The sequence below is a fragment of the Stegostoma tigrinum genome, chromosome 12, assembly GCF_030684315.1.
Source record: "Stegostoma tigrinum isolate sSteTig4 chromosome 12, sSteTig4.hap1, whole genome shotgun sequence".
NCBI classification, from domain to species: Eukaryota; Metazoa; Chordata; class Chondrichthyes; order Orectolobiformes; family Stegostomatidae; genus Stegostoma; species Stegostoma tigrinum.
This window is the reverse complement of record NC_081365.1, coordinates 27,932,135-27,947,322: the sequence shown is the minus strand read 5'-3', so window position 1 is coordinate 27,947,322 and position 15,188 is coordinate 27,932,135. Positions and strand designations below refer to the sequence as shown.

The window sequence follows — 15,188 nt, the reverse complement described above, 5'->3', positions numbered from 1 at the left end:
TTCCATAGACAGAGTGTAATGCATGTTCACCAGACAAATTCCAAGAGGACAGGATTGTTTTATGAGGTAAGATTAAGGAGAATAGGTTATTGTTCTCCAGAATTTCAAAGAATGAGAGGTGGTTAATCAAAACATAAACATTTCTTACAGAGTGTGATAGGGTAGATATAGATAGGATGTGTCCACTACCTGCTGAGTCTGGAACCAGGACACAATCGCAGAATAAAGGGTAGCCAATTTAGGACAGAGATGCTAAGAAACTTCTTCACTCAGAGGGTTGTACATCTTTGGAATTATCTACCTCAGAGAGTTGTGGATGCTCAGTTGCTGAATATGTTCAGGACTAATATTGATAGCTTTTAAATCTTAGGGAAACAAGAAATGTTGGGAGTTGAAATCCATTCACCAAATTATCTTACTGTTATGCAAGTTTATTAATGTTTACTTTGTTTTGATATTTCTATATCAACTACAGGCCCCAATTTGGTGTTCTCTGCAATTTTTGAAATTGTTTACGTAAATCATCAACAATAATATTCCAGCACCAATTGTTGTGAAACACTACTTCTCTTGAATTACCACATTCAGGTGAAGAATGGGGGATGGGGTGAGGGTTCTGTTTGGTATTCGGCATGCTTTCCATGGTGCGACACGAACCCTGACCACAAGAGCAGAATTTGCGCTATTCCACCCAGCTTAAAGATTCAGAAAATTCCCATCTTTGGCCAATCAGATAGATGGTAGCTCAGTAGTCCTCACGTCACCTTGGGGGAGCAGTAGCTCAGTGCTCAGGATCTTGGGTCCATTGGGAATCTCATCAAGGGGTTGAGGGCCTGGGTTCAAAAGGCCATGTGGCAAAGGGTCCAGGAGAGAACCCTACTTGCTCAATAACATTTTGAAAAGCAAAGCAGCTAAATATAAGGCGACCCTGGTGACTTGGGCCTTCCCCACTGTGGATACAATAATGAATAAAATAAATGAAAGAACTGTGGATGCTGTAAATCAGAAACAAAAATAGAGATTTCTGGAAAAGCTCAGCAGGTTTGGCAGCATCTGTGGAGAGAAATCAGAGTTAACATTTCAGGTGGAGTGATCCTTCCATGGAACTGGGGAACAGCAATCTCTATTTTGGTACAATGTGAAAGTAGGAAGAAACCCTTAAATGGCCAATACCAAATAAAGTCTTCAATAGATAATAAAGTGTGAGGCTGGATGAACACAGCAGGCCCAGCAGCATCTCAGGAGCACAAAAGCTGACGTTTCGGGCCTAGACCCTTCATCAGAGAGGGGGATGGGATGAGGGTTCTGGAATAAATAGGGAGAGAGGGAGAGGCAGACCGAAGGTGGAGAGAAAAGAAGATAGGTGGAGAGGAGAGTATAGGTGGGGAGGTAGGGAGGGGATAGGTCAGTCCAGGGAAGACAGACAGGTCAAGGAGGTGGGATGAGGTAAGTAGGTAGGAGATGGAGGTGCGGCTTGGGGTGGGAGGAAGGGATGGGTGAGAGGAAGAACAGGTTAGGGAGGCAGAGACAGGCTGGACTGGTTTTGGGATGCAGTGGATGGAGGGGAAGAGCTGGGCTGGTTGTGTGGTGCAGTGGGGGGAGGGGACGAACTGGGCTGGTTTTGGGATGCGGTGGGGGGAAGGGGAGATTTTGAAGCTGGTGAAGTCCACATTGATACCATTGGGCTGCACCTCCATCTCCTACCTACTAACCTCATCCCACCTCCTTGACCTGTCCGTCTTCTGTGGACTGACCTATCCCCTCCCTACCTCCCCATCTATACTCACCTATCTTCTTTTCTCTCCATCTTCGGTCCGCCTCCCCCTCTCTCCCTATTTATTCCAGAACCCTCACCCCATCCCCCTCTCTGATGAAGGGTCTAGGCCCGAAACGTCAGCTTTTGTGCTTCTGAGATGCTGCTGGGCCTGCTGTGTTCATCCAGCCTCACATTTCATTATCTTTTTCCCTATTGTATTGGTTATGAGCTTCAGGTCATACTGGGCAGTTCCCATTATCTCAGTTCCGCGTGGAAAATTGATTTGACTAGTTAACCCTGTTCCAGGTTTTCACGCCTGCTCGCCGTGTGGAGCAACCGCTGTAGTCCACTTCAGACAGAGTGAAATACTACAATTCCCGAGCATCTCCCCGTCCGCTGCAAAGCGACGTAGCCCACTGAGTGGAGTTGAAAAAGCAGAAGTTTCACCCCAGTCGTTCCACTGTTGAGGGCTTCTCGATGACTGAGAACATGTCAGGTGCGGCAACAAGTAAGTTATTACAGGGCGAGAGACATTAATGTTATTGTTATTGTTAATGTTAATGTTGTTGCTCGCTACTTTTGTTTTGCAACTTCCAAATCCGTTCCACAAACTTGTTGTCGTTGTATGAGGGACCTGGCTACTGTCAATCAGATACAGGTTTCAAATCTGTCTAATCATTTGATTTCAAGGTCTCCGCAAGTGTATTTGCGAAGTCGTTAATTGCCAATTGTGACGTTAAACCGAGTTCGTCCGTCCTTTCGCTTTTTAAAAGAATCTTGTCTGTTTATTTGCGGGATTAATTTTATAGTTTACTGTAAATTCCGTCGCACTTTAGAAAACGCCATGTTGCACTGAGCATTTCTCAAAAATGATTTGTTTTGTGGCAAATAATGTGCTTCAGTGAATCTGTTTAAGGAAAACTGTTCTTTTCAGTGGGTTTCTGCGCCCTCCAGAACTGTAGCATCGTAGAAATGGTTTTGGCTTTGGCAGTATCTTGTCTAAAAAGTTCTAGAAGTTATTCTTCTGATACCTCGTTACCAAGAAGGTTAACCTTGAATTCAATTTTGCCATTGAGAAATTTGTTGAAGTGAGAATTTGAATGCATGTATTTTTTCCCGCAGTTAATATAGCAGATACAGTACATCCTAATTTACTCCACTGCTTGATTACAGCACCATGCTTGGTAATTTAGCTAACAAATTGTCACTGGACTCGAAATATTAACACTGTTTTTGCTCCACAGATGCCTTCAGACCTGCTTAGTTTCTCCAGCATTTTCTGTCTTCATTTCAGATTTCCAGCATCTGCAATTCTTTATTTGTATGGTGGATATGTTCACAAGCTCTCCCATCTATTTGCACCTGCAACCATTCCCCTGCACTACATGTGTAAGGGTACAAGTGGGTTTCTTTGTCACAAAGTTTGAAACTTTTTGTTCAACTAACAGCTGTGCCGCACTTTTCCCCCCAGTGTACACTCAAACCCCCATGTACCTAACTCTGAATTTCTGTTTAGCTTCTCTCCTATTTCCCCTCACGCCCTCTCTGGCCTTAATGAATTTACAAGACCAACATCATTCTCTTTTAACTCCAAATGTTGACCATGCAGCTACCACTCCTGACTCTCATGCTCCCATGACATTGTAAATGCCCCCTCGTATCAAGGGACCCTCCACCCCCAACTCTCATTCAGAATGGACACTATCACCACCTTGCCCCATTTCCAATCTCCATTCTTCAACCTGTTGCCATTTTTCAAATTTGTTCCTGTATTTCTCCGAACTCTGTGTTTGAATATGCAATCAGGCTTCCACCCCCATCAACGTGTGGATTTAGCCTGATTCAAAATCATTCACATCTTCTGTGACCAAGTTGCAGAAGCCCTTTTCAATCTCACTGGGCTCTCTGCAGAAATTAGCAGAGTTGACCGTGCCATCCTTCACTAATCCTTCTCCCATAGAATTCAGCTCAGTAGGTTGTTCTCATTTAATTCCAGCATCACATCAAGACCATCCACAGCGATGGTTTTCCATCCCATTCTCTGTACCATTCCCTCTGACATCTGCCAAGGACTTACTCAACACCACCCCCCCCCCCCCCACCCCCCACCCCCGGCTCCGATCCCTGGCTTCTTTATCATGTCCCCATCCATCTCCTCATGACCTTTAAGTACTTGACATTAAGCTAATCTTCCCAAAACATGTAACTTAAACCAAAAATGCTGGAAATATTCAGCAGACCAAGCAGTATTTGTGGAGAAATGAACAGGATTAACTTTTCAGGCAAATTATCGTGAAAGGTCTTCCAGCATCCACAGAAGTTTGCTTGAACCTTTAGAAAGTGCAGCACAAGATATGCCTGCCTCCACCTCCGTAATGTCTTTCATCACTGTTTTTACGTCACCCCAGCTTCCATTTAAAGCTTCAATCATGCCTTTTTTTTTAACCTATAGTCTTGAATATTCCAATGCACTCTCAGCTCATTTCCAACCTTCAAACTTCCTCAAATTTAAGCTCATCAAAAACTCTTGCCCACATTCTCATTCACCTGGTATCCCTGTGCTGCTGATCTAAGCTCAGACTGGTATTAGAACATCTCCAGTTAAAAATTATCAACTCGTAGCCTCACTACACCTCTCCTCTAGCCAAACTACTTGCTGAAAACTCTGCATATCTCCAGTATTGCTCTCCTGTATCTTCCCTGGCTTCTTTCACCCAGTCACCAGCCAATCATAGGACTTTATCAGTTGTAAATAGGAGTTAGTGCTGCTTTCTTGGGGCATAACTGATAAACCGGAGCATAGATAAAAACTATAATAGGAAACTTAACAAATCCCAATTGAAGCCATATTCCCAAGGATAATGATACAATCCAATCACTCTAGCACCAACAGTCCTGGAAAGCTGAGACATACTGGAGGATACCACAAAGAAGAGAAAACATAGAAGTTAGGGGCAGGAGAGGGCCATTCATCATGATCACAGTCGATCGTCCAATTCACTAGCCTCACCCTGCTTTCTCCCCATAACCTTTGATCCCATTCAACCCAAGTGCTATATCTAGCCACCTCAAGAATACATTCAATGTTTTCACAGCAACTGTTTCCTATAGTAATGACTTCACAGGCTCATCACCCTTCAGGTGAAGAAATGTCTCCTTATCTCCGACCTAAATGGTCTAACCCGAATCCTCAGACTGTGACCCCTGGTTCTGGACACACTCACTATCGGGAACATCTCCCTGTATCTACCCTGTCCAGTTCTATTAGAATTTTATACGTCTATGTGTTGAGCCCTCATTTGACTGAACTCCAGCAAAAACAATCCTAACCTAGTCAATCTCTCTTCATATGTTAGTCCCACTGTCCCTGGAATCACCCTGGCAAACCTTCACTGCACTCCCTCGAGATCAAGAGCATGCTTCCTCAAAAAAGGAGACCAAAACTCCACACAATATTCTAGATGTGGCCTCACTAAGGCCCTGTATTTCTGCAACAACACATCTCTGCTCCTGTACTTGAACTGAAGACCAGCATTCCATTTGCCTTCTTTACTGCATGCTGCACCACATGGTATTGTAATGGAACATCTGTAACTACTGAAAACAGGCAAGCAATCAGACCAGACCACTTCCTTCACTGCAGCTGGACCTTCTGACACACATTGGCCAGGTACACAAGCATTGCCTTCAGGTGCCTAGGCCCTAAAGTCTGGGATTCCTTTCAGCCTCGACCTCTATCTCTTTTTCTTTCTGTAAGACCTTCCTTTCAAACTTGTTTGCTTATCTAAGTATCAGAGATAATGGGAACTGCAGATGCTGGAGATTCCAAGATAATAAAATGTGAGGCTGGATGAACACAGCAGGCCAAGCAGCATCCTGAGATGCTGCTTGGCCTGCTGTGTTCATCCAGCCTCACATTTTATTATCTGCTTATCTAAGTGTTTAGTCTCCCTTTCTAATATCCCCATTATAAGTTTGGTGTCATTTTTTGGGCCGGTTATGCCAGGTCAGTGAATCTTCTTGTGTATTTATTTATCTTGATTCTGTAAATAACATGCCTTTAAATGTACATTTAAACTGTCTTTCCTATATACTTCAATGTTTTTCTTATCTAATATGAACTGCTAAGCCAAGGTATGAAACAAAGGGAGTTCTTTGCAATTATTATGAAGGTGCATAATATGTTATAATTAGGTTTGGAAGTTCATGCAAAATGAATTTTCAGAGTTTTGAAAATTCACCATTTAAAAAGTCATTCTGAATTTTGAGGTCAAAGCAGCATTGACGAGAAATGATGTTTTTGGTTCAATAAACACAAGCTACCTGGGGAGATAATTAACAACCAAAAGAACTGTGGGTGCGGTAAATCCGGAAGAGAGAGGGAGGGTGTGTGTGTGCGAGAGAGAGCGGAGGTGCAGTTACTGGCAGTATACAAGCACTTGGGGCTGGAGAGAGGGTCTATAATGCCTAGACATAAAGATGAAGAAAGCTGCAGATGGCTGTTGGGCTGTAAGAGAGGAAACCATCTACAAGGCTAGAGGACATTATGCTTATGGAAACAATGTTAAGTAAAAATAAATTCAGTTAGCCATTGTTTTATCTGGGAGAGACCATCAAAACTGTGCCAGCTAAGTATGGAACTTTAGCTTGGAGGTCAGAGCAACCCCTCACTGAGGTTTTAATATCTGTAAGCATGTTGTTGAGATAAAGGGATGCATCTTTCTTGCTGATGTCTGTGATAAGATAATTCTAATAGTTCTTGTCTGGTGTAAAATAGTTTGCCTTTAATTTCATGTAATAAACTTTTGTGCTCTTTTGTTGAAAATCCATTGACAGCCTCTTGTTAATTAGTTGGATGACTGAGCTTCACAGTAAACTGAAAGAAAAGGAGAATTTCTGGTTTATCAAGTCACATTTCAGCTCTGGGATCTGACTTGCCCAATCAGCTAGCATCATGAAATAATGTATATAGTAAAGTTGTAAAATTTACTATGACCCTTCACAAAGCTGTATTGGATTAAAAAATATGGCACCGAACCAAAGGAGGAGGTTTCAGAACAGATAACTAAAAGCTTGGTCAAAAAGCGAAGCTTCAGAAGGAGGAAGAATCGAACTTTCAGTGAGGGCATTCCAAAAACTAGGGCCCAGATAATTGGCAATAGGTGACCAGTGGTAGGTTAAAGTTCATGAATGGCCAGATTGGAGGATCGCAGAGCTCTCGGATAGTTGTAGGCCAGGGAAGGTCACGGAAATAGGAAAAGGAGAAGCTTGGAGTGATTTAACTGCAAGGATGAAAATCTTTAAAACATTATAAATTGTGGACTGATGTGTTGGTTGATGGCAGGAGTGAAGATTTCAAGCTATAATACGAGTAACTAACCTTTGAATGACCTTACTTAATGTCAGTTAAGCTTTACTACTTGAAAGGAATGCACAGGCACACTTTAGTATTACTGCCGTTTATATAACAACAATACTGTTGATATTAAATGCTATATCTGCCAATAGTGTGAGCTGCACTGTAGTAAACTCACTTGTCAAATAAATGTAAATAGCATGCACAGATGTGATGCAATTTTAATATGTTGCCTTCTTGTGACCTGCTGCCCAAAACTAAACATTTCCACAGGTGACAGGCCAAGCAACAATTGACCCCTTATGGACTTGAGCCTGTGTCTAGTTTATGCCCTTAAAGGAAGAACTCCACATTTTGGCAGAACTATAAGTGCACAACGAATGATGTAATACTCCAATCCTTGTTTAAAAAAGAAATATAATTTGACATGCCAGAAACAACCTGTAGACTCATTAAAAATGAGGCAGAATTTTCAGATCGTAAAGGTGCAAAAAGTCTGTCTGTGAATGGACCTGATGTGCGCTTCTGTAGTCTGCAGATCAATACCAGGCTGATAGTGACTGAGTTACTCATTAATGACTGTTTGCTGTTCTGCGTTTTATTCCTAGAATTCCGTCTGGCACTTATTCAACTCAAAGTGTCCTCTCTGAAAGCCAGTAACCTCAGCAAAGTCCGAACATTGGTGAAGGAAGCAGCATTGAAGGGGGCGAAGGTTGTAGCACTCCCTGTAAGTAAAACATGCAGCAATAAAATCAAAATAGCCACATATCTTGCTGGTTGCACAATTTAACTCTTCCAGTTACCATCAAAACCTCAGAGTAAAGCGTCTTCAGTTGAGATGGCCTTGAAAAACATAACAGGCTTGAGGCAATGTAGAACTAATGCTTGTTCTTATTTATTTTATTCATTGACAAAGCAGCTATTACTAAAACAAAAAAAAACCCAAAATAATTGCAGATGCTCAAAAGCAGGAATTAGTGGAAAAACTCCGGTTCTGGCGGCATCTGTTTTTTGTTTATTTCAGTACTAAGGCAGCAAGGATTTAGAATGGTGTACAGTAGTTTTGGAACAGAGTTTCGGGATAGATTGTGTTTAAGGCACTGAATACCTTCTTGACTTGCATGACAATGCAGTGGAGATAGAACACTATAGATATTGAGAGTGCCATTCTCTGCTGTATTAAACAATTAGGGTCACAAATGGACTTTAATGAGCCAAACAGCCATTTCTTATCTTAGAGAAAAATGAAAGAAAAAAATCATATGGAAAACACCTTTTGGGGTCTAAAATGTATAATACTATCAAAGAATTCAAAGGGTACTTCTAAATAGAGCCTTTCTTTTTGTGCATTGTAACACAGTTCACACTGTTCCATTGTGGTATAGACCTGAATGTGGCCTCATTTATGGGAAGTGCTCTGCAGTGACCCTGAACAATATTCAGGCAGTGCTTGTATCAACTATTGGATGTTTTTATTTTTCTGAATATCTGCTTTAAAGACTTAATGTATCTTGAACCACAGGAATGTTACAATTCTCCATATGGAACAAATTATTTCCCAGAGTATGCAGAAAAAATCCCAGGCGAGTCAACCCAAATGTTGTCTGAAGTAGCAAAGGAACATGGGATTCACCTTATTGGAGGTGAGTATGGCTTATCAATTGGAAGATTTAATGCAATGGAAAGAAACCAATGGGTTTAGTGCTGTTTTCTATCTCTCAAAGAAACTTCTTATTCAATAATTACTGACTGGAATTTACGCATTAGAACACAAGGTATAATTCGAATCTAAACTGCAGTTGAATGTACAAGTGAGCAGGTAAATCTGACTGTTACTGGGTGCATTAGATTAAAATTCTGCAGTGAAATTTGAAAATGGGTGCAGAAAGAGAAATAACAATGTATGGTCTGCAAATAAATTCTAATCAGAGGCACATCACTAGTGAAAATTGTAGTTCTACAAATGTATACTGAAGAGCTGTTTTCACTCTCGCTGTATGTGAGGTACGCATAGACTATACATCATACTGTTACCTTTGTCTAGATTCCAGATATATTTAAGTGTAGTATTCAAGAGATACCAATATTTCTCTTTAGATGATTATGTAATGTTGCTCGAGCTATTGGCAATTGTATTGGAGGGAAGCTGTTGTCCACTGTTTGAGCACATAATATTGCCAGTTTTCTTCTTTTTCTGCACCCCTCCCTCCAAAACAAGGATATCATGTATTTTGGTAACAGTGTGGAGCTGGAGGAAGACAGCAGGCTTGGCAGCACCAGAGAAGCTGGAAAGCTGACGTTCTGGGTTGGGACTCTTCTGCCCACTTAGTGCGCTGCTCACCTGCAGATCACCTGCCACCATTTATCCTCTGGGATTCGTGTGTCCATCTCCACCTCTGAATTTGCAAGCCCAGCCATGAGGGGGACATTTAATTCTGTTGTTAAATTGAGCATGGCAGCTTAAGAAGACATACAAAAATGTATAGCACAATTTGAAATTGGGCAGGGAGTGTTCTCCCAGAGTGCAGCATCACCACGTGACTCCAGAATGTCATGTCATTCTTCCTTTTCCCACTCTGTAAAATACTTGTTAACATGACAACAGCCACCTTGCTAGGGGATAAAGTACTTTGGGATATCTTGAAGATATCAGTGCCTTATATAATCACATTGTCTATTATTCGCATCTTTAACCAATGATACCAGTTTTAATATAAAGCACTAAGAATAAAAAAGATGTCAGGCAGGGTGTTAATTTTGTATTTGTGAAATTGTTTGATGGATTTGAAATAATATTTTGCTTACAGTAGCTGGAGTATTAATAGTTGCTTGTGCTTTTACAGGTTCCATTCCAGAGGAAGATGCTGGGAAGCTTTACAACACCTGCACAGTGTTTGCACCAAATGGATCCATGTTGTTGAAATACAGAAAGGTTTAAACTCTTTATTATGAAGCAGTCTCTGAGTCATGCAGTGGGTTAGAAGAACATTTTATACTTTAGCCTAAGCTGATAGGAGGAATGCCCCATTTCTCTCTGAATGCCCAAAATAGAACAGTAGTTTCCGCTAGTTTGAACGTGGTATCAGACAGTAAGAGCTGCTAGGATCTCAACTGATGTTATTACCAGACAAGTCAGATCCCAGACAGAAACATGGCCTGATAGATCATATTTTGTTTTGTTTTTAACAAAGTGGTCTCTCGCTGAAAACGAACGGTTTTAAAATAATTCATCATAGTTACAGAAATATTTACAACTATTAATTTCAGCCACACAGAAAACCAACAAGTTTCTAACTCAAAAACCAGACCCAGACGTACAATAGTTACACAGTCCCTAATTCTGCAGCGAATTGGACATTGTGTTGGTTAGTGAGAGAATATTAAATTCAAACTTCTGAATAATGTAATTTTTCTGTCATGAATAATTCCCAATATGTGGTTCAGTCTTGAAATGTGGTCCCACCAAGTCCACAGGCAAATTAAGAAAGCCACTCAGTTATTATTGCTATGTTTATTGTTATTTTTCCAAAATTGAATGAATTAGAATATTCCTAGCACAGCACATGTCTACAGGAATTCCTAAACCACCAAAAGCAGTGATAGCATTGATTCACTAAACTGTCAAATTGCTCTAACATGCCACCATCTGACAGAAGGTGCATGGCTCCTTGACCGTTGATACTTCATGCTGAACCATTTTCCTTGGCAGCCTGTGTCAGTGACGTTTTGCCATTACTTTCCGCTTTCAGGGGCAGGATGAGAAGGAAAGACCCAAGTCTACCTCAGCTGAAACAGGAACTGAACTTGGGCTGCCTGTAGCAAAGGAAACTGCCATCTTTACCTGGTCTGGCCTACATGTGACTCCAGAACAACAGCAATGTGGCTGACACTTAACTGCCCACTAGGCAATTAGGGATGGACAATAAATGCTGCCTGACCAGTAATGCTGTCATCCCATGAATGAATAAAGAAAAAACAAGGCACTAATCTGTACCATGCACTAGCCATCTTGTCTCTTTGAAATTGTATCGTAGGCAGATACACAGTCTGTGCTACTTTGTTTAAAGTAGTAGTAGATCATGCATAGGTCATGGTGTGACCTGATTCTCTGCACCGATAAGCATAACCTTTTGGCAAACAGTACTAAATGCCCTTGTTAGAAACAGAACTGAGAAGGACATTTATTTAGTCCCCAGAAAAGTTCAATCACCTCGGTACCAACATTTCTCAATACAGTAGGTGAACAGATTGAAAAAAACCATGAAAGCATGAGGCTAGAAATTAAAAAGCAGCATAAGAGCAATGATAATTCTAGCTTAGCATTTACTTGATATACCAAATTCAGTTCCAGAATTTATCATGATGGTAAATGAACTCAGCCTCAGAGTTGGCAAGCAGTATCATAATAAAACTTTAAACTCTTGTGTAACAACTGGAATTATTTTGCATTGGTACATTCAGATGCCAGGTGAAACAACCTTGGCAGTTTATCACAATGAGTACAAGCATTCATTTGTTTGGATGATTCTCTTGAACAAAGTAAATAGTTGTGGTTGTCATTGAGCTCTTCTGTATCCTTTGTTCATTTCTTGTTTACTTTGAGTTTTAAACATCGTCCAGCGATAACTGGTATTTACTGAGTCTCCAAATTCTTTTTTTTTGTAGGTAGTTCTTTCTCCCCACTCTCGCTTCACCCGTCCAGTCCCTGCTTTCTTCCAACATATAAAAAGACAACTTTGCTTTGTGGATTTTTTTTTAAGCAAAGTCTAAGTGATTAGTGTTTAGTCAGAACCTAAACCCAAACCCGTATTTCAAAAATGAATGAAATGCAATGTTGTGACATTCACTGCTGGCTACAGCAAACTAACAACCATCTTCAATGTAAAATTTATTTAATGCTTCATACTGTTGTAACATTTCTTCAAAATAAAAGTAAAAGTCACATCAATAGATTACTTCCTAGCAGTCCAAAGCATTTATTGAGTTTTGTCTTTGCTAAATTTGCTCAACATTTTTAAATTGCACTATTTTACTATTTACATTTGATCAAAATTATTACATTTATTTTAGGAAGCAAAAGAGTATGTTAGAAATCTGGCAAGTAAAAAAAGAAAGTTTAATTCAATAGAAGTTGTACATTGTCTGAAAGTCCTGGGCACAGTCAGTATGGAGATTTGATCTATCTAATGTAAAAGCAGTTCAGTAAAGACTGCGTATGGTCAGGCAGTTGGTGGGAGGATTGAGTGCAAAAGTTGGAGTGAAAGCTTATGTTATTACATTACTATACAAACACACAACTGTATAGAGAGGCAGTAACATCATGGTAGTTTCAGTGCATTGGCAATCCAGACTGTCCTAGCACTTACATTTGAATTCAGTAAAAACCTGACCTAATAATGACCATGTAACCATTGTCAATTATCATGAAACCCAACTTTTTCACTCGTATCCTTTGGGGAAAGTAACTGCCTTCCTTACCAGTTCCAGCCTGCATATGACTGCAGATCCACAACAGAGTGGTCGATTCCCAACTGCCTCTGGGCATTAAACGTTATGCCTACATCCCATAAAGAGTATGTGTTTTTTTTAAATTTGGTTAATATTTGAACATTTGGATTGTGAAAATAACGACATCTGTGTACTTGCTGACTGCCTTTGCCTTTGATTACATAGTTAACTGTCTCTTGTGCGGAAACAAATTCAAAGACCAAAATTTGGATCTTGCTTTCAGATGATCTGAACCCAGGAATGCCAGTGTTAAACATAAAAACCAGGAGCAGGATTAGGCCATTTAGCCCTTACAGCATGTTCAATAATACAGCATAATTATGACTGATCCTCTATACCACTGTCGCATTCCTGCTTTGTCCCATGGGCCTTGATGCCTTTAAAATATTAAATATTTATCAGTCTTTCTTAAATATATTCATTGACTTGAACTCCACAATCTTTCTATTGCAGAAAATTCCACAGGCACACTATCCTTTGTCCTTCCTCTTCCCAGTCCAAAATGGTCTGCCTTGTTCTCTGAGATGGTGTCACTCGGTTCTAGATTCTGCAGCCAGGGAAAGCATCCTCCCTTCATCTCGTTTACAATAGCCTTGTTTGAATTTTCTACGTTTCAATCTGATCCCCTGTCATCCTCTAAACTCCAGCAAATGCAGTTGAACTAATCACTGCTTATAGGACTGTCCACCCATCCAGGCATCAGCCTAGAAAACCTCTGCTGCATTCCCTACAAAGCAAATACAATTTCTTAGGTAGGGAGATCAAAACTGCACACAATGAACCTGGTGTGGCCTTACCCAAGCCCTGTATAACTACAGTAAAAAATCCCCGTTCTGAACGTTAATTATTTGGCAATAAGGCCAGTATACCATTTGCCTTTCTGATTGCTTTCTGCACCTACCTATCTACTTGTATTGAATGATATACTGGCACACCCAGATCCCTTTCTACGTCTGCATTTTTCAATGTATCACCACTTGAAAAAGCATTTCCTTTCTGAAGGAAACAGACTTTATCAGAGATTCGCCAATGCTTACACAATAAGTGCTTTGCGTTCAAAAGCAGTGAATTACAATGAAAAAACAACTAAAGCAAATGTTTTGTGACTCCTCATCATTGAAGTGAAGCAGAGCAGATGGTGTGTCTTTGGACACTTCATGTTCATTGACTGTTAAAAGTTGTTCCTAATTTTTCTGCAGATTACTAACTGTACATGTTGTATTTTTACCAGATTCACTTGTTTGATATTGATGTACCCGGGAAAATCTGTTTCCGGGAATCTAAGACACTTTCTCCTGGGAACACATTATCCACCTTTGATACGCGTAAGTAAAACACAAGCCTGTTAAACATGTGATTCTGTGCAATGGCTGGACATTATTATATACCTAAGTTCTTTATTGTTAAATGAGAAACAGTACCACTGTACTGTAGTTGCTTTGTGTATGATGCAAGTTAACATTTATTATTTTTCATGTAAGGATTTTCAGTTAGATTATTAGCTGGAAATAGAGGTAGGCCTGTAAAGCGGGAAAGAAACAGGATGCTGAGCAAATCGGAGTTTATGCATTTTTTTGATAGACGTAGGTAGATACCTAGTTATTAGCCACAAGAGTTATAGAGATATACAGCAAGGGAACAGACAGTTCGGTCCATCTTGTCCATGTGGACCAGATATCCTAAATAAATCTAGTCTTATTTGCCAGCATTTGGCCCATATTCCTCTGAACCCTTTCCATTCACATACCCATCCAGATGCCTTTTAAATATTGTAATCGTACCAGCCTCCACCACTTTCTCCAGCTCGCACCACCCTCTGATTGAAAATTTGTCCCTTAACTCCCTTTTAAATCTTTCCCTCTCGTGTTAAATCTGTGTTTTGGGTTCCTCCACCCTGGGTAAAGACCTTGTCTATTTACCCTATCCATGCCCCTCATGATTTTATATCCCTCTATGTCAGGTCACCTCTCAGCCTCCAATGAAAATGTCTCCAGCCTATTCAAACTATCCTTTATAGCTCAATCCCTCCAGCTCTGGCAACATCCTTGTAAATCTTTGTTAGCCCTTTCAAGTTTCACAACTTCTTTCCTATAGCAGGAAACCAGAACTGAACACTGTATTCCAAACGTTGCCTGACCAATGTCCTGTACAGCCGCAACCTCCCACCTCCTATAATCAATGCACTGACTAACAAAGGCAAGCAAAACAAATGCCTCCTTCACTATCTTATCTACCTACGACTCCACTTGCAAGGAACAATGAACCTGCACTCCAAGGTCTCTTTTTTCAGCAACACTTCCGAGGACTTTACCACTTAGTGTATAAGTCCTGCCCTGATTTGCCTTTCCAAAATGCAGTACCTCACATTTATCTAAATTAAACACCATCTGCCACTCCTTCACCTATTGGCCCATCTGATCAAGATCCTGTTGTACTCGGAAATAACTTTCTTTGCTGCCCACTAAACCTTCAAATGTGGTGTCATCTGCAAACTTACAAACCATACCTCCTATGTTCACATCCAAATCCTTTGTATAAATGACAAAAAAAAAGTTGCCCCAATACTAA

General features: G+C 40.5%; 1 protein-coding gene across 2 annotated transcripts in view; it reads left to right on the top strand.

Moving 5' to 3' along the window:
- The window catches only part of nit2 (nitrilase family, member 2), a 45,502-nt gene that overhangs the window by 2,459 nt on the left and 27,855 nt on the right, over positions 1 to 15,188 (top strand). For both annotated transcript variants that reach the window (XM_048540604.2, XM_048540603.2), the window contains exons 2-6: positions 2,063 to 2,264; positions 7,721 to 7,839; positions 8,635 to 8,755; positions 9,956 to 10,044; positions 13,852 to 13,945. In XM_048540604.2, the coding sequence (XP_048396561.1) occupies positions 2,234 to 2,264; positions 7,721 to 7,839; positions 8,635 to 8,755; positions 9,956 to 10,044; positions 13,852 to 13,945 (454 nt within the window). In that variant the 5' untranslated portion in view covers positions 2,063 to 2,233. The remainder of the gene's footprint in view (positions 1 to 2,062; positions 2,265 to 7,720; positions 7,840 to 8,634; positions 8,756 to 9,955; positions 10,045 to 13,851; positions 13,946 to 15,188) is intronic.